General features: G+C 47.3%; 1 protein-coding gene across 3 annotated transcripts in view; it reads right to left on the reverse strand.

The window, feature by feature from the left end:
- Wnk2 (WNK lysine deficient protein kinase 2) overlaps nt 1-27,293 on the reverse strand; it is a 118,333-nt gene that overhangs the window by 54,091 nt on the left and 36,949 nt on the right. For all 3 annotated transcript variants that reach the window (XM_013026390.1, XM_013026389.1, XM_013026388.1), the window contains exons 2-7: nt 22,239-22,411; nt 20,936-21,156; nt 13,763-13,920; nt 11,168-11,256; nt 9,751-9,970; nt 3,337-3,628 (exon numbers count right to left, since the gene is read on the reverse strand). In XM_013026390.1, coding sequence (XP_012881844.1) covers nt 3,337-3,628; nt 9,751-9,970; nt 11,168-11,256; nt 13,763-13,920; nt 20,936-21,156; nt 22,239-22,411 — 1,153 coding nt within the window. The remainder of the gene's footprint in view (nt 1-3,336; nt 3,629-9,750; nt 9,971-11,167; nt 11,257-13,762; nt 13,921-20,935; nt 21,157-22,238; nt 22,412-27,293) is intronic.

Consider the following 27,293-nt stretch of genomic DNA (forward strand, 5'->3'; position numbering starts at 1 on the left):
CCTGTACTGGGAGGATAGAATCGCCACCCCCTGGCCTCCTAAGAGAGAGGCTTTTTCCACTGTGCATCTAGTCCCTATCCCAGACAGGCTTCCCAGAGGCCAGCCTCGCACAGGTGAGGGTAGCACAGCCTCACAACCTAGAACTCAGTACAGACCTGTCTGTACATTTGCAGGCAGGAACTGCTTCCTACCACCCACAGGCTTGTCTCACCAAGAATGCCTGTGAAGTCAGTCTGCCTGTGTGATCTCGTCAGTAAGGAGTAAAACTTGGACACCTGTCAGAAATGGTACTTTTTGGTTTACTGCCTCCAGATTCCAAAAGCCACGGGCATTGGGATTTGCCACCTATGAAAACCAAATTATTTTTATAAGGGGCTACATTTCAAAGTATTTGTATTATGTCCATGATGATTTAAACAAAGTAAAAGGGAAATCTTGTTGGCTTTGCATTAAAACGATTTTCCCAGGGACTGATTAATCAGAACTTATTTGAACCTAGGAAGGCATAAGGAATGCTGAGGTTTAATTGAGCAAAACCGATTAGACAAGCGGCTGTGATTTTTAATGCGCCAACTAGTCATTAACGTGGTCATTTCTACCTAGACAAATAGGAAGGGAGGAGGAGCAGGGGGAAGAATGCATACAGTCTGACAAGCTTCAAGTGGAACAACTCTTAGACATTGGGTGCAGATTTTATAGGTTGGAAGTAATTGTGTTTATTACTTGTACAATTAAAATTGATTTTAGAAGTCATTTTAGGACCCATTGGCAAGCTGTGTTGTTGTAGTCCTCAGGTACTGTGCCAGTGAAAGCCATTCACTGAGTTTGATCAGGACCGCTAACAGAAGGACACACAGGAGAAACATGAAAAGTGAGCCAGTGTTGCATCTTTCAATATAAGAATGTCTGTCTGGGGCTGGGATGTAGTTTACTGGCAAAACACTTGCCTAGCAAGTGCAATGTCCTGAGTCTGATCACCAGTACCAAAAAATAAATGACAAAAAAAGAGTATGAGCAGGTTCTACTCAGATAATGTGAGTATCTGGCAGCCTCCACAGCTCACCAGCAGGCACAGCATAGCCAGTCATTGTAAAATACCCAGGATGGGAGAACAAAGGCAGTAGAAGCCAGCACCAAGTGTAGAAGGGCATGTGAGGGGTGCTATCCACTGCCGAATAGAAAATATGAAAGAATATATGTGTATATGTGTCTACCCAGACATGCATGCAAGAATGTGCTGATAAATGCACAAACATGTGTGTATTCCCATGCATGCACATTGGAGGCACATCCATGGCCACATAGATGTGCAGGGAGTGGTTTTGTCCATGTGTGTATGCACATATTGGTGTGTGTGTGTGTGTGTGTAGGGCACATATGTCCGTGTACATGCATATGGTTTGCATGTATATAGCTATGAATATGTTTATCTTACATGCATGTGTGTATGTCCACATGTGAAAGATTACATGTCTATTATCTCTGAAAGGACAATTAAAGGATCTCAACAATTGCCTTAATTGGCCTCTGAAAGAACAGTTAAGTGACATGCTATGCACGCTTGTACTTTTTGATTTTTTTTCCCTGGTGGTAGGACTTGAACTCAATCTGGGCACTGTCCCTGAGATTTTTTTTGTCCAAGGCTAGTGCCCTAGCAGCTCCACTTCTGGTTTTCTGCTGGTTAATTGGAGATTAAGAGTCTCATGGACTTTCCTGCCCAGGCTGGCTTTGAATTACAATCCTCAGATCTCAGCCTCCTGAGTAGATAGGATTACAGGTGTGGCTGGCTAGACTTAGATTTCTGTACTGAATGACTGTATTATCTATTTTAAAGAAATTACAATAATTGAGTAAAAGCACTTGGAGAAGGCTGACCCCAGCCTCTATACTTGACGCAAGGGTATTGTGTCAGACGGGAAGTGTGTTTGTTTGAACTGATTGAACTTCATGGGATTTTTCTCATAGTGAATCATACCTGACCTACATCTGAGCACCAACAGAACATATTTCATGGTGCCAAACTCCCATCATTGAAATTGCTTAAACTATTGTTATTCTAAAGTGTGTAGTTGTCTGTCTGTTATGGAAAATGTTGTCTTACCAAAAAAATTGTGCTATTATTAATTTTTCAGATGTCAGAAAACAGAGCAATGATATAGCAACATTCTCCAAAGCAAGCCCAAGCTGCCTGGAGTGAAGCGGGCAGTGCATCAACACTCTTAGCTGAGGGCTGCTTGCCAAAATTCACATAGCCTAAGTTATTTTAATGTAAATGAAAGTCATTCATATAGAATTAACAGTTTGGATCTTTCCACATGAAGAACCTGAAATAGTGACCTGCCCAGGTCACTGGACTCTAAAGTCTACTCCAATAGGAATGGATAAGACCCATGTGGCATCCCCCATCCTCAGCTCATTGCTGAAGTTTTAGACATTGAGACCAGACGCAGGGCACTTTTCTGCCTACCAGGTGGAAGACACCAAATCCTCTTAGGTCTTAGATAAAGCCTGCTTCAAAACAACTCCCAGTGCATTGGCTACATGCCCTTGAAAATGTACAATAGGTCTTCCAGGCTTTCCACTAGAAGGAAGCTATCAGGGATGGAAAATCCCGTGGCAAATACTCCAAGCCAAGTCCTCAGCATTCTTTGTCCATGGCACAGATGTCTCCTCCAAGGAGTGGGCCTCAAATTCCCCACTCCCTCCATCAGACCCAGGATTCTTCCCCTGAGATAGGAAAAAGAACCTGCCTTCACAATGGGGAGCCAGAATGGACCTGGCTGAGTCAACCTCACAAGCTCAGAGCATACTTAATCACATCCGATCTGAGAAGCCAGATACCAAGAGCCTTAAATCCTTTCTGGTCACAGGTTGTTGTGGGAGACACAAAAAAGTTATAATCCCTTCTCTGGAACAACACTCAGCCTACCATGCACACTATGAAAGATAGGCTGTGGGAACAGGCTCCAACCAGCCAAGGAATCAGGATCTATGTGTCCTAGTACTTAGGACCATCTACTGGTCCAAACACCCCAGGATATGATCTCTTCCAAAGATCATGATGTGCCCTGGCACCAATGGTGCTACAGGAAGAAAGCCAGGCACAGGGAAGGGGAACCCAGACAGAGTTCCTGGGGACCACTTGCAGCTGAAAGCCATAATCCAGCTACAGGAGGACCGCTAAAAGCTCACCACAGGCTTCACTGAGCTGACCTGCTTCCCCCACAAAGCATTCTAAAGAAGAGTGAGGACATTTTTCTTTGCCCCATAGCTGATTGCATTGGGTGGCAGAGAGGGGACCCAACTAGTCCTAGTGACTACATTCTATGTACTCACAAGCCAGGGAAGTGGCGCTGGCTGGTAGCGTCGGAGGGAGGAGGTGCTGGTCAGCTTCAGGCTCCTCAGGCTCCGGCTGCCCAGGCTGTCCGGTCTGTGAATGGTATGTCACCTGGACCTGCAGGGGTGCTGGTGGGCCCCTGGCCTTGTCGGGGCTGCCAGAGTCCTTTGACTCCTGGGATTGCAGTGCAGGCCAAATCCTCTCACGCCGCCACTGTATCAATGCCACTCGGTCACGGATGGACTTGGCCACGATCTTCACATCACTTTCATGGAAGAATCCAGACTCGATCTGCAAAGATGGTCTTATCAGTGTCTCAGGGTCTGAGGGGCCTGCCTATATACCACACTGCCTGGGATTAACTGTGCTATCCATACCATGGGTGCCTGCCTGTGAGTTCCTGCTTATGGGGCCCTTTCCTTGAGAGTCCATTCAGTGCCCCTAAAGTGTTGCCCTTGTTACCAAGGAGTAATCAACCACTTTCCTCCTACCTTTTACCCCCTAGCTTCTATTGAAATCCTCAGGTCGGCCTTCTAGAATATCAGCTGCTGTCCCTACAGGCCCTGATGCTCATTCTAGAGGGAGAAAGGTCTAAACTCTGTCAAGAGTGCAGTGCGGTACACACTGGTGCCCAGCAAAACCCTAAACCTCATTTGTGGTGTGTGTGTGTGTGTGTGTGTGTGTGTGTGTGTGTGTGTGTGTGTGTGTGTGTGTGTGTGTACATGTGTGGAATTAAGGTTTGATCTCAGGGCCTCATAATTTCTAGGCAGGCAGTCTAACACTGAACCACACTTCCAGTCCCTCTGAAGCTCCATTCACCACAGGGAACATTGTCAACGAACACTGTCAAAGACCTCTGGGAAGCCCTGTGAGCTTGCTAAATATTTATGGCTGAACCCCACTTTTTAAAAACAAAGAGGCCTGTGGAAGGAGCTGCTCTGTCTGGACGACAACTGATGACCACAACACATGAAAACTCATCAGAACTAAGATGTCAAATCTACCTGGTTTTCCCTTCCCTTCCTGAGGACCTCAGTCCTGAAGATGTTGGGTGGGCTTTCTGAGAGAGTGGGGCAGCACCATTCAGGGAGCCTCCTGTTACAGAAGTCAGGAGATGCACCCAGAACAGCTAAATAGCAGTGCCCATCAGGACTGATCAGACAATAACATACATGAGGAATGGAATGGAGTAGCCAAGCTTCACTCACAGGGAAGGCAAGAGTCTAGATCAGAGACCTGTGGTGATGGTGGGAACTTCATGACATAAAGTCACATGCTTACAGATAGCATTTATTTGTGTTTGTGTGTGTGTGTGTGTGTGTGTGTGTGTGTGTGTGTGTGTGTGTGAGTGTGCACACGTACACAGATAGGTGAGTCCTTGTGAACTTTACCCTGAGGGCCCAGGAGCAACAAGAATTCACAGCCCATGTGCTATAATAGGAAACCATAGCCACTGCAAAGATCAGTGACTCCAGGCCAGGAAAGAAAAGAAGGAGGATAAGCCAAACTCAGGAACTGATATGCTCAGGGAATGAGTAGGACGTGCTAAGTGACATGGAGCCAGTGCTAGGGCCATCAGCTGGCAAATCTAGGACATCTGGCATCAATATAAGCAGCAATATGATGATGGTTTGGAAGGACATTTCCTAAATCTCTAACAGGCATTTTGCGTATCAGGGTGCAAATTATCTGTGGAAGCAGAAGGGTGTCCCTGTCAACATTAGGTATGGTCTCCTCCCTGCTCTGTTCTTCTTTCTCTCTCTCTTTCTCTCCTTTCTTTTCTCTCAGGCATTATTGCTCCAGGAGAATCCACAGATTACTCATCAGGAAACTGGGGCCTCTTGTCAGTCAGGTCTGAGCCCAAAGCCCTGGCCCACACTTCACTGTACCTCATGAGGAGCCTTAAGCCATCCCTGATCCCTGACCTGGGGACTATACTGGCCAGAGCATTCCAAACATACAGGTAGAGGTGATGGGTTACAAAGCAATAGACAGTTCATGCATAGAGGACAACCACTGACTAAAGCAGAAATACTATGCTATGCATAGAGAGATAAGAGAAATAAATCAATAGGAAGTTTGGTAAACAATGGATAATTACAGTTTCAAAGCACCTTCCCAGAGACATCCATCAGGTACAAAGGTGAGAGTGACCCACATGGAGATGTCTCTCAGAACAAACATCTTGCAAAATGGGACAGACAATACCATGTGCCCCTAGGCAGAACATAGCCCTGCTGTGAGATTCCCACAGATGCATCGCCTGATTCATTATGATCTACTTCAGAGAAAAGCCTGAGTACTTCCCCAGGGACAGACTACAGAGGTCAAGGACTGAAGGGTCAAGGGGCCATGTGACCCTGGCCTGATGTTCTTGCCTTGGAGGTGTTGCAGGGACACTGGGGACATAAACAGCTTGAAGATGGGGTGGTGGCCATGTGTAACACTTTCTTTGTGTGTGTGCTGGTCCTAGAGCTTGAATTTAGAATTTGGGCACTATCTATTTGCTTTTTCCCTCAAGGCTAGTACTCTACCACTTAAGCAACATCTCCAATTCTGGCTTTTGGTGTCTAATTGCAGATAAGAGCTTCATGGACTTTCCTGCCAAGGCTGGTTTCAAACCAAGAACCTCAGATCTCAACCTCCTAAGTAATTAGGATTACAGGCATGAGCCACTGGCGCTTGGCATGGTTATATTTTTGATGTTGACCATTGAGTGTGATTGTGCAGAAAAAATGTCTCTAGTATGGGGGTTTGAACTACGGCTTTACTCTTGCTCAGCTTGCTTGTTTGGCTGGTATTCTACTATGCCTCTAGCCCAGATTTTTTGTTACTGTTGGTTTTTTGTTTGTGTTTTGTTTTGGGAGATGGAATCTTTCACGGACTTTTCAGCCTCCTGACTAGCCAGAATTATAGGTGTGAGCCACTGGCATCCAGCTGAAAATATCGTATTTTGTGCCAAATGGATATGAAAGAATTCAGTATGCTGAGCATTAAGCTAGTAAGTCAAGTGGAGCATGGGAAGAAAACAGTGCTTTGTAGTACTTGTCAGTGAGTTTTTGCTAATTTCAAACCAATTTACTTGGAAAGGTACTTCTACTTGTCGGGATAAAACTCCACATGGAAATGTCCAGGTCAAAGAATTGCTGACTCAGGCAGATAGAGGAGCAGGGCAGGCATGTGGCTAAGAAATGAGGATCCAGAGGTGGACACAACATCCTTGGTGAGACCCACCCACCCTCAAAGCCCAGCCTTCATCCTGGCTAGGAAGAACCTCAGGAACTGGATGATCCGTTCTCCCAGAGAAGAGAATCAGGCCTGATGTTCTCTTCTGGATGTTTCCTTAGAGTTGGAGGTAGACTTGTTCCAGGGACGCCAGACTCCAACCACAGCGGCCTTTGTGGAAAGGCTGAGGCAAGACAGTTCTGACTGATATCAGTTGTGGGCTGGTAAGGGCAACCCCCTAGCCAGATTTCACCCATTCCCCGCTACCTGTGGGCAGGCATGCAAAGGCAGCAAGAGCATGTAAACCCCAGATCATAAGGCTGTAAAGCCCCAGGTAACCTCTGGTCACAGCAAGACTGGCATCCTCAGGCCTCTGCCCACGCATAGCTTGTCTGACTAGAAGTTGTCAGAGAAAGCAGTTTTTCTTTTTTATACCACCATCTCTTCCTATCTGTCTTCATAGTCTCTGCCATCTTTCTCACTAAGACCTCTTATTTTTTCCAAATAGAGTAGAATGTAGCCATAATCTGTGCCTTAATTCCTTTATGTGGAGCCCTGAAAGCTGACAGAAGGACAGGCCAGAGAAAGCCTTTCCTGCCCCTCACTGCCCTGGACTCAAGATCTGACTGGCCTAGAGGTCACTTCAGATCAAGAGCAGCCTAGAACACCAAAGAACCTTCCCTTCCCTCAGCCCTGCTCCGGCCAAGTTGACTCATTATATACAACCCTTATCCTGATCTTCCTTATATCCCTCTAGGTGTTTCCAGGAGGCATCTCCAACAGACCTCGTACTTGGACATCTCTGTTGTAAGAGACGCCTCAGTCTCCAGGATCTTCCAAGACTCACAATGTGATACTCAACAGCTAGGGCCCTTCCAACTTAGGCTCACGGAAGGACTGGTGACAGCATTTCAAAGAGTGACAGCCTGGAGTCTCTCATGGGCACGAAGGATAAAAGCACGCATGGCTGGAACCTAGATAGGTTTCCTGGGGCCCAGGGCCCAGGACCCAGCCTGAGGTTCAGGAAGGGCAGAGGCAGGCCCATGTGAAGCTATTAACAAATGGAGCTTCCCTGGCTTTCAGCCAGTCACAGACAGCTCCCAGGCTGGGCCTGTTCTATTTCTTTAGCAGAGTAGGGGACACATATTGTTTTATTATTATTTTATAACTGGACACAAGTCATGTCCCTTCTGCATGGATGCTCTATTTCATGGATGACATGTCTTATGATGGCAAGAATGTAGTAAGAAATAATGGAGGGGAGGGTGAGGGGAGGGGAGAATGGAAGGAGAAGGAACTGACCCAGGGACAAAGCTGGTGAGTTCAGCCAAGTGTCAGGGACCAGCTGAGGTGATGGGCATGTCATAGGCCTTGTGGATGGCCATGCCACTCTCTACCTTGGTGAGAAGCAAGAATGAGGTGAAGTCTTGGGAGGCATCCACTGTGGATGGAGCTAAGCCCAGAAAGAAGACCCAGAGCACATCTAAGAGAACAAAGTCCAGCCATTCAGAATCTACTTATTTGGGATCCTAGGCACCTTTCTGGATGCATTGCCTACAATGGAATCACTCAAGATGAGCCTTGACATGCTGTTGTTATGACTCAGCCACCCTGTGGCCTCCTGACCTTGGGGCTTAGTTCCCAAATCCCTCACACCCTGCCCTGCCCAGTACAGAGCAGCCATGACTACATTTATAGAAAGAATGTGAGAGCTACATTTCAGCTGTTCTTCCTGAGGTGATTCTGCTACATTCAAACCAGAACTTTCTATCACAGACCCTACTCTTTGGTTAGTACCAAGCCTCAGCTCTCATAGAGTATGCATGGTACTATTGAAGGCACAAGTGATTTGTGTTGATGACTATCTGAATGTAGCACAGTACCTCTTGGCTTTTGTAGCACAATACCTCTTTGTAAACATCTCTGAGCACATCACCCGGTCACCATGGCAGCCACAGAAGGTCCTCCAGGAAACAAAAAGCTTAAGGATACCATAAACTCTACTCACAGGAGAAGATTCTATGTCAAACCAGAAATGTGACTAGAGGGCAGCCATGCTGTAGTGGGCCAGTCTGGGGATACAGGCGGCCACTTCACACCTCTGGGGGTAACAGTACAGTCTGGGTTCTCAACCAATGTTGGTATATGCCCGCCCTTACCTCTCTGCACAATCACAACCAACACAAGTGCTAATGCCAGAGTTCTGGTTGTGGCACGAGCACCCCTGGAGACCCTGGGTGTTGAGGCTTTGTATCGTGTCTCTATCCTTTAGAAGTCTGGGTAGAGGGAGGCATCAAGAGCACCTTTATCCTGTAGCTGTGGAGAGGTAAGACCTGAACTCACCTGACACCTCAGTCACATGGTACATGGCAAGAGCAGTACCATGCCACTCCAGATCCCTGGGGTTGGTGGCTGCAGGAAGCCTAGCTGAAAGGCTGCTTCTTCTTTCCTGACTCACTTCCATGCATAATCTAAACCCACTGCCCCATGCACCCCTCACAGACCACATGTCCTGGCTCACAGACGTGGAGGAGGAGGAATCTCCAGAGTGTGGGCCAATGCAAAGTTCAGAGTCCCACAGTCCCAGCCCTAATGGCTCACATCCCTTCTGTGGCATCAGCGAGCCTGAGCAGGGTCTCATAAAGTCATGGTAGGCATAGCATCTGGCCTATAGAGTGGTCTCTCCTCCCATCTTCTGTAACCCCATCCAGAAACATGTCCACTTCTCCCAACTAGAGGATTGAAGAACCCAACTAGCCTGTGCACCTGGGCATGGAGCTCATGCAGTTCCAACAGTAAGAAGCTTATTTTAAGATGCAGTTCCAATAGTAAAAAGCTCATTTTTAGACAAATTTAAAAGGACAAACGCCTTTGTGGCAATGACATGGCAAAGCCATGTAAAGCCACTGGCTTTCTTGCACTGAGCTGATAGTTCATCTCTGCTCAGGCTCCCTTCCAGATATCAGTGGCTCACTTACTTCTATGTCTAGCTCATCATCTTACCTGCAACATGGAGCATCCCTGCTGACTGCTTCCCCTGGGCAACACCCACCCTGCTAGAGTAACAACCTTGGGACTGCTTTTTCCAATCTTCAGGAACTGTGATCCCTGCAACCTGTATCTCAGACCTCCCAGCAGCCCATGCCCTTACTGGGCACATAGGGCTGTGTAGGGTATGTGTACATTACCATTTCCTGGGCTACATCATCAGGGGTCTCCTTCTCCAGGTCAAAGGTGAACTCTATGGCTCCATTATCCTTGGGCTTTCCCTTCAGCTTCTTGGGGTCTTCTACCCATAGCCGCAGGGCAATGGTAGACTTCCGGCCATGGTCCTCCTCTGCGAGTTCCACCCTGACGCCTGTGTCCTCAGCAAAGAAGGCATGGCTCAGCAGGTCCTTGATCTCATACCTGGGGGGAGAGTAGCTCACAGGCAGATGCTCTTAGATAAGGAACCTTTGTGCCTAGGTTCCTTGAAAAGTATGTGCATCCCAAGCTGCCATGATGGCCCAGAACATGCATATAGCATTGCATCTGAGCATTAGGTCAATGCCCAGGACAGCTGGGCAAGCTGTTTAAGAAAGTCTCTGACTTCACTACTTGGTTGGCAGGCTCTGCTCCAAGAGCAACACCAGCAGTGACATTGCTTAATTCCCAGGAGATCAATAAAAATCATCTCAATATTATCTTATTCCATCATGCTTTAAGACATTTTTTCCTCCCTCATTATAAAAAAGAAAACATGGTTCATTGCATCAGGCTGCTCACTATGCAATTAGAGCTCCTGCCCATGTGCTAGTGAGCTCTCAATCCTTACCCTGGCTTTGGGTGGAACCAGAAGAGGCAGACTACTCCACCTCCCCAACAATGCCATGACAAGGGCCCTAGTCCTCCCCAGAACAGTGAGGTTTCTAAGGGGGGGGGGGAGGACCTGTAGGAGGAAGGGGCAGGTGGCAAGTCTACTTCCTTCTCCAGTACTGACAGAATCATGCAGCCCAGACTGCTGCAGGTCTGGCTTCATCTGGGTATAGTATCTGAAGAGTTTCTACACGGCTGTATCAGCTGTTTATCTCTATTTGCTGCTAAGAGTGTCGTGGGGATGGTGGGCTTACCACAGTTTATTTTGAGAGAGGAAAGGCTGCCGAGGCACCTCCAGCTTTCTGGCTATCTAGCTGGGAAGTCCACCTCTGCTCTGAGAGGGGAGATGGCTTTGTGGAGCAGCTTCTGAGGTATGCATGCTGCCTTAGAGATGGGTGGGGCGGCTAGGCACATGCAATATGAAGTTTAGAAGAGAGAGCAGGACTGAGGAAGGCTGGGAGTCCCAGCCAACAGATCACGGAAATGGATAAAATTTGGGGAGATAAACTAGAAAGAAAGCCAAGAGGGGCAGAGGGAATGCCCAGGTGCATGGGGCATTGGGCAAGTTGTTCTAGAAAATTCTCTGACTTCACTCTCTGGTGGGCAGCTCCCAAGCCTAGTGCTGCTGTGGCCCAAGCTGGTCTGCTTGGCCTCTGAGCTTCTTCCTCATTAGGAATGTGGCTCTATATACCAGCTGGAATAATTTCAGCTTGAAAAAAACCCAGATCCTAGCACCACACTGGAACTCACCTTTCCTCCTTGTTCTTACAGATGCATTCCCCAATGATCTCCTTGATTTCAGGATCATGCACTTTCTCGAAGCTGGCTGGCTTGATTCCCTGAGAAGAGAATAGTCACCTAATGGAAAATGAGGTGGCATCCTCTCCAACCCCAGTACAGGGAAACCTCTTCTAGCTGTGGCACAAGAACTAGCGCTGAGTTTACCCTGCAGAAACTGCTGGAAAATGGGACAAAATATGCCAAATGACTATGTTCAGACACTAGTAACAGGAAGTACAGGATGTAAACTCAGAGGAAGCACTGGTGGGGCATTCCCTCCCACAGCTACGCATGCTGCCCATAGCAGTTCCCAGTCTGAGGCACAGAACCCAACAGAGCCTGAGGTCCGACTGAGTTGAGAAGGGATCTCAGACCTTATGAAGGCTGAGGTGGCCATGAAGGAGATTTCTGGAAAGGAAAGAGCCCAGATGTGTGCACATCATCCCCTTGAATATTCTTAGTATTAAGATCACAAGCACATTATCACCACCACCATAAGTCTGAACAAAAAACTATGAGGGAGCTGTAAGCAGAGTCATTCCCAGTAATAGGAAACAGACATGATGAAATGCATACAATGTGCAACATTCAAACAAAAATTACTAGATATGCCACAAGGCAGGAAGGTGTAGCCCATGACTTGGCAGAAAAGCCAAAAATGGAGAGCAGACAGAGGATAAAGTCATTGTAGGTACAAATGAATCTTTAAAGGAAAATACACATAGCAGAAACAGGACGGTGGATACATAAAAAGAACCAAGTAGAACTAGAAATAAATTCCAGGTTGCACTAGAGCAGATTAACTGCAGAAGAATCAGACACTGCAGAAGAAAAGATGTGGCAATCAGGTTTATCAGAGCACAGAGAGAAATGTTTGCTGAGGTTCTGTTCCCTTCATTTTGGAATGTGGGACAGAGCAAGGGCCAGAACACACACAGGGCATGCATAAAATGAGTGGTCCAGAGGGACAGCTGAGGAGGCAGGGACAGAATGAAATCCTTGAAGCTATGATGGTGGAAAGTTTTCCAATTGTGATGAAAACTCTGCCCATAGATGTGACACACTCAAGCTCCAGGCAAGAGAAAGCAGAGCTAGGAATAAATGGACACGTTACATGAAACCAGTTAGGATCCTTTTTTTTTTAATCTTCCCTTCTGTATGAATCCAACAGACTAGTTTCCTATCATTTAAGTCTCTTTCTGGAGAACACCTCTGTGGGTGACCCTGTATCTGTCAAAGCCTGCAACAGCCACCATGGTACTCACTTCGCCTCATGCTCAGGTCAGTCACCTCAGTCCAGATCTCCTTGATAACCACCACCACCCCCTGCCCCCACAACACTACCCCAGCAATAGCACATAGTGCAGCCTCCACTTGTGCTGCAGAATTTGATACTGGGGTTGACGCTTCAAATATAGCATTCAGTCTCTGGAAAGGTGTTGATCAGAGCTTGGCTGCAGAGCCTCCCCTAAGTAGAACCTCCAAGGGCTCCTGAGCCAGCTGCCCCATCACCTGGGAGGAAGAACCACAGCATCATGGTGGTGGACTCATAGCTTCCCACAGAGCCAACATTTCTAACCACACCTGGACTTCCTACCCACACCCCTCCCCAAGGAGGCAAAAGCATAGTCTGTGGTCACTGCTGCTGGCCAAGAGCCAGGCCAAGAGACTTTCGGGGCAGGAGGGGACAACTCGGGGTAATGGAGTAACTGATAATTTAGAACTAGGGATGAGCACAAGGTAAAGCTGCAGGGACACAAAGGATCACGACCTCATGCACATGTGTAGAAGTAGCATCTGGCCATACAGATATTGAGAGAAGAAAAGTCAAGTGCCAAGCAGCACTAACTACCCAGGCTGAGTACAATCCTAGCCTGAGATGGAGACAAGAAGGACTCCTGGGATCATAGCAGCCTGGGGCTGCTGTCAGGATTGCTCTGAGGGCCTCCAGGCCTGGCCATGAGGGCTAATATGATCCAGTGGGAATAGAAATAGAACTGGCCTGGCTGCTCTACCTCCACAGGCTATGTTTTTATTCCCCCAACCAGGGAGGCCACCACAGAGGGAGGACAAGGCCCATCTGTTTGTACAGCTGAAGCCATCGGATCAACTCAAAAATCACAGTGACAGCAAAACAGGGATTAAGGCTCTCAGGCTGCCCAAACCGCTTAAAGACACGCTTGGCTGGGGCAATGGTTTGGTGAAAAGGAAAACAAACCGTGGTTCCAAAATAAAGATGGGGACAGCAGCAACTGAGGGGTAGACTAGAGCAAGCAAGGGGAGTAACTGGGACAGGCCGCCTGGGCCAAGCCTCCTAAGCTTCAGCTTCCTGGGCACACTGGGTTTTCTGTCAGCCTCAGAGGCTAAGCTCCATCCATAGCACCTAGGCATCCATCACTCCTGCTAGAAGATTTCACTTAGCCAATCCTCGGCTTTCTCATTTGTGAGATGGCCACACTCCCACACAGCTGCTGTCAAATTTTCTCAAGGTCCACCCAGACAGCTGAGGCTGTAGCCCATACCCATCACTGTGTCTTTATTTACAAGGTGATTGGGTAGACTTACACAGGTGACCTTGCGGTAGATCTGGGCAGCGTTCTGGCACTCTGAATAGGGGTACTCTGAGGTAGCCATCTCCAGCATGCACATCCCAAAGGCATAGACATCAACTGACTCATCGTAGTGTTCCTCATACATCTCAGGAGCCATGAATTCAGGTGTACCTGTAACAGAAGCAAGAGTCACAGGGGTCAGATGGTCACAGCCCAAAGACACTAGGAGCCAGTGCCCAGCAGGAGCCCCTTCAGACCCTCAGAAACCCCAGCCTCCTCCTTGCCTGTCACAAGACATACTCAGGATGCTCAATGTCACTGTCCTGGAATCCAAGACTAGTATGCTTTATAGAATGAACTTTCCAAATGTCATCTTATGATTTCAGGGTTAGTGATCAGTTTGAGGTACCATCTTCTATTCACAGAACTGGGAGAATGACTTCCCAGGGGACATGTACATGTTCTGGGCTTGTGTGTGGACATTGTGGGATAGGTTCAGATACCCCAAAGGTAACAAAAATCAGGTATTTACCTCAGAGCCACTATAACTGCAAAACCCCAGGAAAGCCCTAAATGCCCTCCAAAAACATCCCCCCCCCCACAACCTCAAATAAGGAATGGCTTGGTTTGCTACACATGGCCCATGGCATCCAAACGACAGGTCCTACAGAGATGTGCAAATAGAACTGCTCACAGTGCAGTAAACAAAAAATGCAAAACATTTTCACTAATTTTTTTTTGCTGGTACTAGGGACTGAACTCAGGGTTTTGTGTTCATTAAACAGGTGCTCTACCACTTAAGCCATGCCCCTAGTCCTTTCTTTGCTTTCTTGTTTTTCAGGTAGGATCTTGTTGGTTTTGCCTAGGTATAGTCTGGGCTCAGGATCCTCTTACCTATTACCTGGAATTATAGCCAGGTGCTTTAAGGATATAGGAACTGATGATAGGCTATGTAAATAAATATAAGCCTGTGTGTACTCACCTACAGAACATGACATATACTAGATGACTCTACCCAGAGGATATACAATAATGGACTTTCTTCTTCTTTACCTTCCTTTGCTTCTAAGTATTTAATTTTCTATAACAAGCTTTTGATTTAATATCATAATAGGTCTCACTGAGTATTGAGTTGAATGCAATGAACAAGGACCAGAAACTTAAGTAAAGCTGTTTTATTTTATTATCTATCTATCTATTTATCTACCTACCTACCTACCTACCTATTTATTTTTGACAGTAGTGGGGTTTGAACTCAAGGCCTCATGCTTGCTTGGCTGGTACTCTACTACTTGAGCTATACCTACAGGAAAATGATGCCTATTTATTTATTTAGTGTGTGTGTGTGTGTGTGTGCACGCGCGCGTGCGCGCACTCGTGCATGCCAGTCCTGGGGCTTGAACTCAGGGCTGAGGTGCTATCCTTGAGCTTTTTTGTTCAAGGTCAGTGCTCTACCATGTAAGCCATAGCTCTACTTCTTTTGGCCATTAACTGGAGGTAAGATTCCTGCCCAGGCTGAGTTTGAAAGATAACCCTCAGATCTCAGCCTCCTTACTTGCTAGAATTACAGGCATGAGCCAACAGGGCTGCATTTTTTTTGTTTTTGTTTTGTTTTGCCAGTCCTGGGGCTTGAACTCTGGGCCTAGGTGCTGTCCCTAAGCTTGTTTTGCTCAAGTATAGCACTCTATCACTTGAGTCACAGCTCCATTTCCAGCTTTTTTGGAGTAGTTTACTGGAGATAAGAGTCTCACAGTCTTTTCTGCCTGAGCTGGTTTAGAACCGCAATCCTCAGATCTCAGCCTCCTGAGTAGCTAGAATTACAGACGTGAGCCACTGGCAATTGGCTCTGAGGCTGCTTTGAAACATATGTGTTTGCTGAATAAATGTTTTAAATTTTATTTTTTAAGAAAATAAAAAATAGCTCAATAATTACTTACAGTAAAAAGTCTATGTTGAGGTTTCTTTTACCTGTCACTTCAGCTGAACACATACTATGTGTCTAGTTTTAAAAAAGTGAACATTCAGGGTAAATATGGGAAAAACAAAAAATGTATGTTTAGTTTTATGTATAGGAATACAAATGCTGAAGAATACATCTGAAATCAGTGAGAGGGGGGTTGAGTGGAGACAAAGGGATCTTATTTGTGCTGGGAATTTTTATCTTCCTAGGTTTTTGAACCACATGGTTACACTGAAAACTTTGCATTGGTAGTTTCATTGATATATGCTAAATTACATACAGTAAGGAATTTCTTACATGTATACATGTATTCAGCCTCCTATGTCTTTCTCATTCCCTTCTTCTTTTCCCTTCTCCTTTTTATTCCCCAGTAATCCCTCTTTTGCTTTCAAAGCCCTGGTATTTTTGTTTTGCTTCACATTGGTTTTTTGTTGTTGTTGTTTTGTTTTAATTTTTGCCTGAACCGTATTTTGATTTAGGGCCTCAAGTTTACTCAGCTTGCTTCCTCTCACAGCTGATGCTCTACCACTTGAGCCATGCCTCTAACCCAGCTTTTTAGTTGGTTATTTTGGAGAGGGAGTCTCAACGACTTCTACCAGCTGGCTGAATGTAATCTTCTGGATCTGGATCTCAGCCTCTTCAGTAGCTAGGATTAAAGGCATGAGCCATTGGCCCCTGGCTGATGGATCACTTTCAAGTTTTTTTCTATCCCCAGTTTGTCACAAAACAATAAATGCACCGCTAAGGCTGGGGCTGGAAGAAACACATCATAAAAGCCACTGCAGTCAGGCCACAGGCAGGAATGGTGTTAACATAAACTTCGGTTCTCAGGTATGTCCCAACAGACCAGACCTTCTGAGAGGCTCACTACCTGATGCATGAGTCTAGACCACCATGATCAATAAGGAGGGCCTACCACAGTGGCAGCGGGCACAGGGAGAGGCACAGCAACTGATTCAGTGGCAAGCCCCAAGCTGCAAGAAGAAAGGGCTCACTTGTGCCCCAGGGCCACTTCAATGGCTCACAATGCCACCTAAACTAACAGGGCCCCATGGTGTCAGAACAACCTGCCCCAGGATGGAAGAGAGAAATCACACAAAGCCCTTTCCTGCTTTGGAGCCTGCCAAGGCTGTAAGGGTCATAGTCTGGTCCTTTGCCTGGCCACAATTCAGGACCTCATCAGGAGACTGGTCTTAGGACTGCTGGGAAAAGAAGCCTTGTGCCAATCTGACCATTCCTTGGCACTTGTGAGAACCCTTGTTAGCCTGGCAAGGATGCCACATTAGCTGCCCATGCAGCAGATAGCCCAGCTGGAAGTAGCAATGTCCTTGGGCTTCTTCTGACACTTGCAGGAACTTTGTGAACCTTGCTCTCAAGAAATACCCCAAGGCCTCAGGTGGTCTGGCTCTGGGGAATGGGCTGTGGGGAGTAGAGCAGGCTCAGCCATGACTCTCAGCAGAGAAATCCCCAAAATGCCTGATTTTCCACACACCTTGAATACTCTTTTCTTTCCCTTTCTCCTACATTGTAGTCATTTAAATCTGAATTTTAGAAATAAGACATGATGTGTGTGTTCAAACATATACATACCTATGTGTCCAGGGACAATCCCACTCACCATTCCACTTCACATTCAGTCATCATCTGCATGGCTGCTGTTCCTGGACCCACAGGCCCCTTACACACTGCAACCCACAGGTTCACGCAGATAAAATGCCTGTGTCAAGTAAAGACTGTACCTCATCTCCCCTCACACCCCCCTTCACTCCTGCCCTGCAGGAGGCAGGCAAGAGCTCTACAGAGACAAGCCTGACTTTCTTCTGCTTTTTTTTTTTTTTAAATCCTCTCAGTCCTGGGCTTGAACTTAGGACCTGGGTGCTGTCCCTTAGCTTTTGTATTCAAGGCTAATATTCTACCATTAGAGCCACAGCTCCACTTCCAGCTAATTTGGTGTTTAATTAAAGACTTATGGACTTTCTTGCCCAGGCTGGCTCTGAACTGCAATCCTCAAATCTCAGCCTCCTGAGTAGCTAGGATTACAGGCACGAGCCACTGATGTCCATTTTTTTTGTTGTTGTTGTTTGCTTTTTGACAGAGAAGTAGCTGCAGGGTTGTAGTTGGACAGCATCCTGGTCCTCTACGAACAGGGGCTGTGTCTTAGGGCCTGAAAGAAATAAGGTAAGGAGGAACCCACTCCAGTCTGACATTAAAATTACCCGACAGCCCATGAAAACCAACCACTGTCGCAGTTTACCAGGTTCTGGATCTGTGCTGAATGATAAATTACTTCCTTCATAGAAACTAAGCTTTAACTATTTCCTAGCTCTACCTATTCTGTTGAGTTTTGTTAAAACCAAACCACATCAACACAGTTGGCCCTTGCCCTTCTTCTCAGTGAACAGGAGAAACCCATCTCTATGCTTCCCTATCTACCCTGTAGACTCCACATTGCCTTGGTCCCTAATTGCTTACTTGTAACAGCCACAAGGTCTCCAATAGCCCAGCCCCTCTCCTACCTCTACCTGGTTCACTCAGCCCATCCAGAGCTTTTTCTGAAAATAACCACCTCAGTTCATCTTGGCCTTTTTCTCAGTTTACTCCCTACTGGACCTGATTCCATCACCACTACCTCCAGGAAGCCCTTCTGGGTAGGCTAGACACCTCAGTAGCCTCAGGGTCCTGCTTACTACATAGCCACCTGGGAAGTTGTAGTCAACCTACAGGCAGGGCTGGATCCATCTCATTGCCACCATTCTTAGTGAGGGGCCTGGGTAATGTTCCTAGGCCTGGTGCAACATACACAAACCAGCAAGACCCATATCTAGGCCTGCTGGTGATACCTGGTTCGTAACACTGACCCAATCCCAAGTAATGGCAGTGGTGCAGAGAGAGGATGACACCCACTCATGAAGAGATCACCTCCTAGAAACCATACACACCCTTCCCAGGGCAGCTGTGGATCCCTGACCCACCCTCACGAGGGCACCATGACTGAGGGCAAAGCAAAGGCCTGCAAAACTTACCACAGGGAAAGAGGTCCATAATGCCAACTGCTCCTGAGATGCCCCAGACAGGAGAGGGGGCCCGTTTCCCTCCCATGTGACTGCAGAGTCCAGGAAGCCTTGGACCCTTTGTCAGCAGGGCAGGCAACCCTGTAGGTGGCCTGAACCAACATTTCTCACAGGCAGGGGGCACTCGACTAACAAGCCTTGGAAAAAGTTTCATAGAGAGAATGCCTGGGTAGGATGCCTGAATATGGACTTGGAACGCTCCCGTCAGCCTGTGGCTGCTCCCTCACCTGGGAGACCTTTGCTGAGGACAGGCCTCTGGGCTCAGTGCCCAGGAGAGCCCTGAGAACCAGGCTTTGGTTCCCAAGGGCAGGGGCAACTGAGGACACCCTTGGTCCCGGCCTCGTAACTGAGCCTCTTAGGCTTTGGCTGAGAAAAATCCAGAATGAAGGGAGATACCCCACAGGCCCAGGAAACACTCAGCCTTCAACTCAACTCGGTTCAACAATACAAAGCCTCATTTCCAGAAGCCTGGAAGTTCACAGGACACCTCCATTCCATCTAACAGGATGTACTTTGGTCCTGGATGTTTACTTCTTAGACAGGACCCTGAGCAGCTCTACTGCCCTCTTTCCACCTGTCTGAGGCCAGGAATCATTTCCAAGGGCAAAGTTTGCAAAACTTTTCTGGAAACTGTATGAAGATCAGAGCCTGAGTATGTATTCCCCATAGCCCTGGAGTATGCGTCCCCAGGATGGAGCAGAGATGCTTGTTCACCACACCCATTTCACAGACAGGAAAACTGAGGCCTTGGCCCATCCTTGTTCCCTACCACTTGCTCTCCCGGGGCTACCAATGACTACCAAAGTGGTCTGAAGGACTTCCCCAGGCAACTATCCTGATCCAGATTGCCACCTTCCAAACACAATTCAATAGAACAGTTCCCAAGGGATTATCAAGAGTTTAATTTTCCCAAACAGGCCAAGTGCTGTCCCTAAACATGCAGCAAAAACACAAATTCACAAAGCCCAGACACCAGCTACCATCCATCCCCCCTCCACAGGAGGGTTACTCCATTAAGTTAACATGAGACCTCTCCCAATCTAGGCTAGGAGGGTGGGAAGGTTCTGGTATTGGGGCTTAGATTCAGTACCTGAGCTTTTGTGCTCAAGGCTAATGCGCTACCACTTTGAGCCACAACTCCTTTTCCAGCCTTTTAGTAGTTAATTGAAGATCGGAGTCTCATGAACTTTCCTGCCCAGGCTGGCTCTGAACCATGATGCTCAGATCTCAGCCTCTAGAGTAGCTAGGATTACAGGTATGAGCTACCAGCATCTGGCCCAACCTCATTCTTGAGCCACACCTGTCACTAAAGCAGGAACCCTCATAAGCAGCCATCCTTGCAGCCCCTCCAAGGGCCTCAAAGCCCACCAGGTCTGCTCAGGGTCTGTTGAACTCTTAGTGCCATTGTGCCAAGACCACCCTGGGGCTGGGTACATGGTACGATCCAGATCTTCATCTCACACAGCAGCTATGGATGGGGTGTCCCAGGACCCAGGCCACTACTCTAAAACATCAATCAGGAAGGCTTCTCAGAGGAAGACAACAAAGCCAAGAACTGAAGGCAATAAGGAGGGTACAGTGCCCAGAAGCCAAATCCCTCTGTGTCACCTCCCAACACTAAGCAGGCCCAGCTCTGGGCCTCCTCTAGCTCTGTCTCCAGATACCCCAAGTTGTTATTTCCAGGAGCCCCACAGCTGGGGCACACCTCTACTTTCTGGGACCATCTCCAGCATCATTTGCCACAAGCTTCCAGTTCCTCTGTCAGAGCCACTTCCTCACCGGCTGCAGCACCCACACATACCACAGAAGTTGGCACCTAGCCTACCACCTTTACCTGATCATCACAGCTGGCACCTAATAGCCAGGGAGATAATGCAGAAGCCAGTGACACCCTGAATCTGGACAGGGAAGGGGCAGCAAAAGGAGCAAAGTCAATGTGCCCAGCTCGGTGGCAGTGCATTCCTATCCAACAGGTCCCAGGGAAGGAAAGACTGCTTGCACACCCAGCCTGAAGTCCCTGTGTTCAGACACTCAGCTTAAGCTTCCTGCACCAGATCTGCAGCTGCCAAGAAAATCTAGGCACTTGTGATCCCTCAAATGCTGCCCAGTTTTCACTGGGCTCCTGGAGTAAATCAGGGGAGGAGAATGGGTTTACCTATCACACTTTTGGCAAATGATGCTCTTTTGAGGGTAGCCAGGCCCAGGTCGCCAATCTTCACAGACCCAGTGGGCCCAGTGATGAAGATATTGTCACACTTGAGGTCTCGGTGGATGATGGGCGGTGTCCTTGTGTGCAGGAACAGCAGGCCCTTTAGGATCTGCCGGCACCAGCTGCGCAGCACCTTGGGCTTCATCACCTTGAACCGCTTCAGGTACCTGGAATGGGGGACAAAGCTCACCAAGCAGCTCAGGAGCAGCGGACCCTCTGCAAAGGCCCAGCCTAGCACCATCCAGTCTGTCATAAAGCCTGTCTAGGACCCTGTAACAGGCAGCTAGAAGGCCAGGCATCCTGCCCCTGACCAGAGCCACACGGGTAAAGCAGCTCTGAGCAGGCAGCAGGCCAGGGCCATGACCCTCCACTTGCTTCCTGTACTACAGACCTTGTAAGGCTCATGCCAGGCCCAGTTCTGATCTTCCCCCGACCAAGGGAAAAGCTGCTATGGCACAACAGTCTCAGCCAGTGGATATCTAGGTAAGAATGAGGGTTAGGGGAGCCCAGAGCCTGTGCAAACACCTAGAGCTAGGGATCAAGAAAGGGTTCCTTGAACTGGCTACCTGGGTGGTCTGCTCTGAGGTATCCCCAGGGTGGAGTAACAGGGGAGGTAGGGAAAGGGGGCCTTTCTTTGCTGTATCTGCACACTGCAGAGAGCTGATGTTCAGGTCAGAAGAACTCAGACAAAACTAAGCTGTGGACACCCAGAGGAAAAGTCCTCTGTCCCCATGGTGCACCAAGGCCTCAGGGAGGGGCATCTGCCATGACAACCCATGGCCACCAGCTCCCAAGGCTTCATTGAATCCAGTCCTCTACACCTGTTCTAGACAGCTTCCCACCAGAGCTCGTGGTGGGCCAGCTCATCTATAGCCAGAAGCAAAGCCCCAGACAGAATGGACAAACAAACCATTGCACTGCAAAGCAAACCCCTGCTGTCCTACTCAGAAGGGGACAGTGAGGATAGTCTCAAAACGGCCTCTGGGGATGGGTCTCATTTGTCTAGGAAGCCAGAGCAAGCCAGATGCTACAAAGAAATGCCAGATTTCTTTGTTTCTTCTCATTTAGGGAAGAGACTTCCCACTGTCCAGAGGACAAAGACTTATCACCCAAGAGGAGCACTTCTAAGATACACAACATTGGGTCATAGGAGGATGGTCCCTATAGCCTGGGACCTCTATCACCCCTACCTATTATGACCATGAACCCATGGCCAAAACCACATGGCCAGTGGGCAGGCAGCACTTACGTCTTCAGTGTCCCCGAGGTCATCAGCTCAGTCACCAGTACGATACACCGCTTGCCCTTGGCACTGGACTCCCAGAAATCATAGAAACGCACGATGTTGGGGTGCTGTAGGCCTTTCAGCATCTCAGCCTCCTCTTTGAAACGCTGTCGCTCCAGCTTGGTGAGCTTCCGGTCCTGGAGTAAGAGAAACACACTGGGTGGGCAGTGCTTGAGAGCTTTGGCCCTGCAGCACTGTTCTTTATGGAAGCAAGGTAAATGTAATGGATACAAGAAGAGGTGGCAAGAGTAATAGGAAGCTTTGGAGACATGGCCTGTGCCAGCAGCATCACACAGCAGTTTGCCATTCTGCTCTACCCACAGAACATGCAAGGAGGCCACCACCACTGACCTGTGAGTCCCTTCTGTAGCCCCTACATGGGGCTTTCTGCAAAAAGAAGCTCCAGGAAGCCAGAACCAGCGCAAGATCCACCCTGCCAAGTTCATGCACTTTCTCATTAAAAACACCTCGGAGGCCTTGTTCCCTCAGCAATCATTTACTTTGTGAGTGTTTGTTAAAAGGAATGAAACAGCAGTTTGCTTGTAATGTATACACAATTGGGAGGAAGTGCTCAAGACCCAGGAGACTGGACCAGAGCAAAGGCTGACACATGCCAGACACCAGAGCTGAGCTAGAAAAGGACAGTCTTGGCACACTCCATACCAACCGCTAGAACCCCAGGTCCTCTGAGTCAGGAGGGTCCCAATTTCAGGCCACTATGGCCAGCAGAACAAATCCACTGACCTGAAGTTTAGAACAGGGAAGAAAAAGCAGACATCCTTCTCCTCCTAGGACCCTCATGAGGTGTGTGAGCAAGGGCAAGAACTCCGAACGTTCCACAGAGGCCCCACCAACCCTGCAGCACATACAGACTCTGCTCAACAGCACCCTCCCACCCTGCCTGACCCAGTTCCCCCATCTCCTCTATCCCCCCCTCCCACCCACCCCACACTTCTCTCCTTTCTCAAATCCTTTACTGACACATCATCAAGTTCAAGATGAAACCCTAGTCCGTGGGCCCAATCATGACCTCTCCCTGTGAGGCCAGCACAGTGTACCCTCCTCACCTCCACCTGAGAGGTGCCTCAGTCACCTCCTGGCATTGACCCAAGAGGGCTAAAGCGCAATGCCTGCCTCTTCCCACCCAAGAGCCACAGGAATGTGACAAAAGAGGCATGTGTATTTTCAGAAGGAAACTATAAACACAACTGAACAGAGAACAGAGAAATCCTGGAGAAGACAGAAAACAGGTGGGTTTGGATAGATGTGAGCAAGAGCAGAACTAAAAGGAAACGCAAGACAAGATTCTTTGGAGGTCTCAAATCATCAAGTATGATTCCAATAAGAAGACAGGTGAACCAAAGATTCATGACAAGGGCTACCTTGTTAAGAAATTATCTTCCATGTACCAGACTCAGTGGTGCACTCTTGTAATACTAGCTATTCATGATGACAAGGTTGGGGGAATTATGACTCAAGGCTAGCCCAGGCAAAAAGTTAACACGACCCCATCTCAACAAACAAGGAGAGTGTGGTGATTCATATCTATAATCCCAGCTACACAGGAGGCATAGGTAGGAAGATCACAGTACAGGCAGACCCTGACCCTTCCCACAAATGTAAAATAACTAACCCCCCCCCAAAAAAAAGAGGGCATGGTTTAAGTGGTAGAGGATCTGACTAACATGCGTTAGGCCTTTAGCATAAACTTCAGTATTGCTAATTTGAAGAAGAAGAAAAAAGAAAGAAAAATAAATGATCTCCCAGCAGGCCATTCTTTTACCAGCTCCACTAGATCTCTGACCCACAACACAAGCTTTCAATGGGCTCTTCCACTCATGAGCAGGACTGGACAGAAGCCATCAACAACAGAGCTGAAGAGAAAAAAACCATCAGCGCAACTAAACATAGAAAGACAAATAATTCAGAGACCAAGGCAACTTTAAGATATCTAATTAATGTTCCCATGAAGATCCAAGAAGTTCACATGCTTACCTAAGAGCAAGCTTCTTTAAAAAGAACCTTCAAGAAAGAGTTCCTGCAAAGTAAAGCTGGGCTTACCTTAATAAACTGCCCAACATTTGAGCCAGGTGCTGATGGCTCATACTTGTAATCTTAGCTACTCAGAAACTTGAGAGCTGAGGCTCAACGTTCAAAGCCAGTCTGGGAGATTTTTATCTCTATTTAACCACCAAAAAGCCAGAAGTAGAGCTGTGTCTCAAGTAGTAGAGTTGTCAGCCTTGCGTGAAAAAGCTAAGGGACAGAGCCTAGACCTGGAATTCAAGCCCCAGTACCAGAACAAAACAAAACCCTCAAAAATTAGAAAAATAAGATATTCCACAATCTACTAAAACATTGAGTACAAAAAGGTTCATCTTTAACCTAGATAATAACTGGGCAACATGGTCTGCTCATTAACGTACTTACTTATTGAAGATAAAACATGCCAAGGCAGAAACCTTTCTCAATACAAGTTTCTGACAAAAGACTTGAACCTTGATCATAGAGAATGTCCATAAGGTAATTTTTAAAAAAGACATGGCCAGGAGGGTGGGAAGGTGGCTCAGTGGTAGAGCGCTTGCCTTGCATGCGTGAGGCCCTGGGTTCGATTCCCCAGCACCACATAAACAAAAAGAAAAAAAGCCGGAAGTGGGGCTATGGCTCAAGTGGTAGAGCGCTAGCCTTGAGCTGAAGAGTTGAGGGACAGTGCCCAGGCCCAGAGTTCAGGCCCCACGACTGGACCAAAAAAAAAAAAAGACATGGCCAGGCATTCTGGCTCATGCCTGTAATACTAGAGACTCAGGTGGCTAATATCTGAGGGTCTTGATTTAAAGCCAGCCCAGGCAGAAAAGTCCATAAGACTCTTATCTCCAATTAGCCAGAAGTAGAATTGTGGTTCAAATGGTAGCATGTCAGCTTGAGTGAAACAGCCATGCAGGAGTTCAAGGCCCTGAGTAAAAGCTTCAGTACTGGCATGTACATAAGTACACACACACACACACACACGCGTGCGCGCGCGCGCACAAAGACATCAGTGGACACTTTGTCCAAGATGACACATAGATGGCCAACTAGACATGAAAAGTAATCGGTGTCACCAGCCACTGCAAAATTCAGGTTCAAACCACACTGGCACTACACTGCACATCTCCCAGAAGGGCAACAATAAGATGGCTCATTCAGTTCCCAGGCAGCTAAAAACAATGGTTCTCCTAGCACAATGCTGCTGAGAGAGAGAAGCACCTTGGCAGACTTGCACCAACTCTGTCTCCATTCTGCTCCCAGAGACCCCAGAAAGAAAGGAATCAAAGTTTAAACAGATGGACACTTCTATCTATGTTCCTATACAGATGCAAGAAGTTGATATACATACCAAAGCTTCTATTAAAAAGGAACCATGAAAGACAGGGCACCAGTGGCTCATGCCTGTATCCTAGCTGGTTGAGATCTGAGGATTGTGATTTGAAGCCAGCCTGGGGAGGGAAGCCTGGGCATGAGACTGTTATTTCCAATTAATCACCAAAATAAGTACAAGTGAAGCTGTGGCTGAAGCTCAGGGATGGCACCCAAGCTGTGAGTTCAAGCCCAGAAATGGTACCAAAAAAAAAAAGAAAGAAAGAACCAAGAAAGAATTCTTGCAAATTCAAGCTGGGCTTGCCTTATTAAAAAACTAAATGCTTCGATAAGCTCAATCTGGACACAGCTGAAATATCTGGGGCCAGATGAATGGGAACCAAGCTATGGTATAACCCATCCACACAGTAATACAACTCAGCAAGGAAAAGAAAAAAAATTCCTGGTCTTACATGGGTGAAACCCAAAAGGATCAAGCTGAACAAAGAAAACCAGATAGAAGAGTATACCTAGTTTGATACCATTGCACTGCAAAACTCAGGAGAGACAGGATGAGTAAAAGGGGGTCAACAATCACACACTTGTTACCTATGTGGTGGGTAGATGTGGGAACTGAGAAACCTTGGGGATAGACAGAATGCTCTGTCTCATTCCAGACCAGGTAGGTAGCACCTGTGTGTGCATTTGTCAAAGCCCATCAATTTTCCATTTTCAAGATGTTACATTGCATATATACCACATTGCCATTTTTCAAATGCTGACCCAAACAAAAGCCCAAATGAGAAAGAGAAGTGTAGCAGAAGAAAAGGAGAGAGAAACATTAAGTGATAGGAAAGAAACACCTAGAAATCTGACAAGTATGTAACAGGAGTTCTGTGAATAGTTATCACCAAGTATAACTAGACAGTGGAATAGCATTTCTCCAAACGGGAAGGAAAACAGTTTAGGATAAAAGTGCCCACCGGTGCCAGGTCAAAGTAAATAAAAACTGGCCCACTTTCAGACCTGTTCCGGAGAAATTTCAGAAGCCTGAAGCATGAGAGCAAGTCCTATCTGCAAAGGCATGGCTCAGGTGGCAGCAAGTTTCGTCAGTGACATCAGGTGCATGGGCGGGAGTAGCACCTTCAAAGTACCAACTCGGAATTCTATACCCAGCCCAATATATATCTAAGCTAAGATGTCCATAATCATTTCCAGACAATCAGGAATTCAAAGTTCACTTCCCATACACCTTGGGTAAATACAAAAAAAAAAAAAAAAGATGCAGCTGACTTGACCCTTGAAGTCAAGAGGATAAAGGCAGCTAGCTTGGAAGGAGATGGTACCTAGGCCAGACCACCTCACCTACAAAACTTTTGGGGGGCAATATGCTCTCACCCATCTTTTCCTTCCTGTGGGCATAGCCACCGATTCAATAATCTAAGTAACCTTTATAATCTAAGTATAACCTTTACCAGAATTTTATATTTGTCAACAGCCAGAGTGTGAAGAGTTCCACGTAACTTCAGAGCAAAATGCCCACACTGCAATAGCTGTTAGTAAAATCCACATTTAAGAAAAGACAGTGGAGGAATATCAATACCAAATTTCAAACTCTACTACAAAGCCATAGTAATCAAAACAGCTTGGTACTGGCATAAGAACAGACCTCAGGACCAATGGAAT

The sequence above is a fragment of the Dipodomys ordii genome, unplaced genomic scaffold, assembly GCF_000151885.1.
Source record: "Dipodomys ordii isolate 6190 unplaced genomic scaffold, Dord_2.0 Scaffold93, whole genome shotgun sequence".
Classification (NCBI taxonomy): Eukaryota; Metazoa; Chordata; class Mammalia; order Rodentia; family Heteromyidae; genus Dipodomys; species Dipodomys ordii.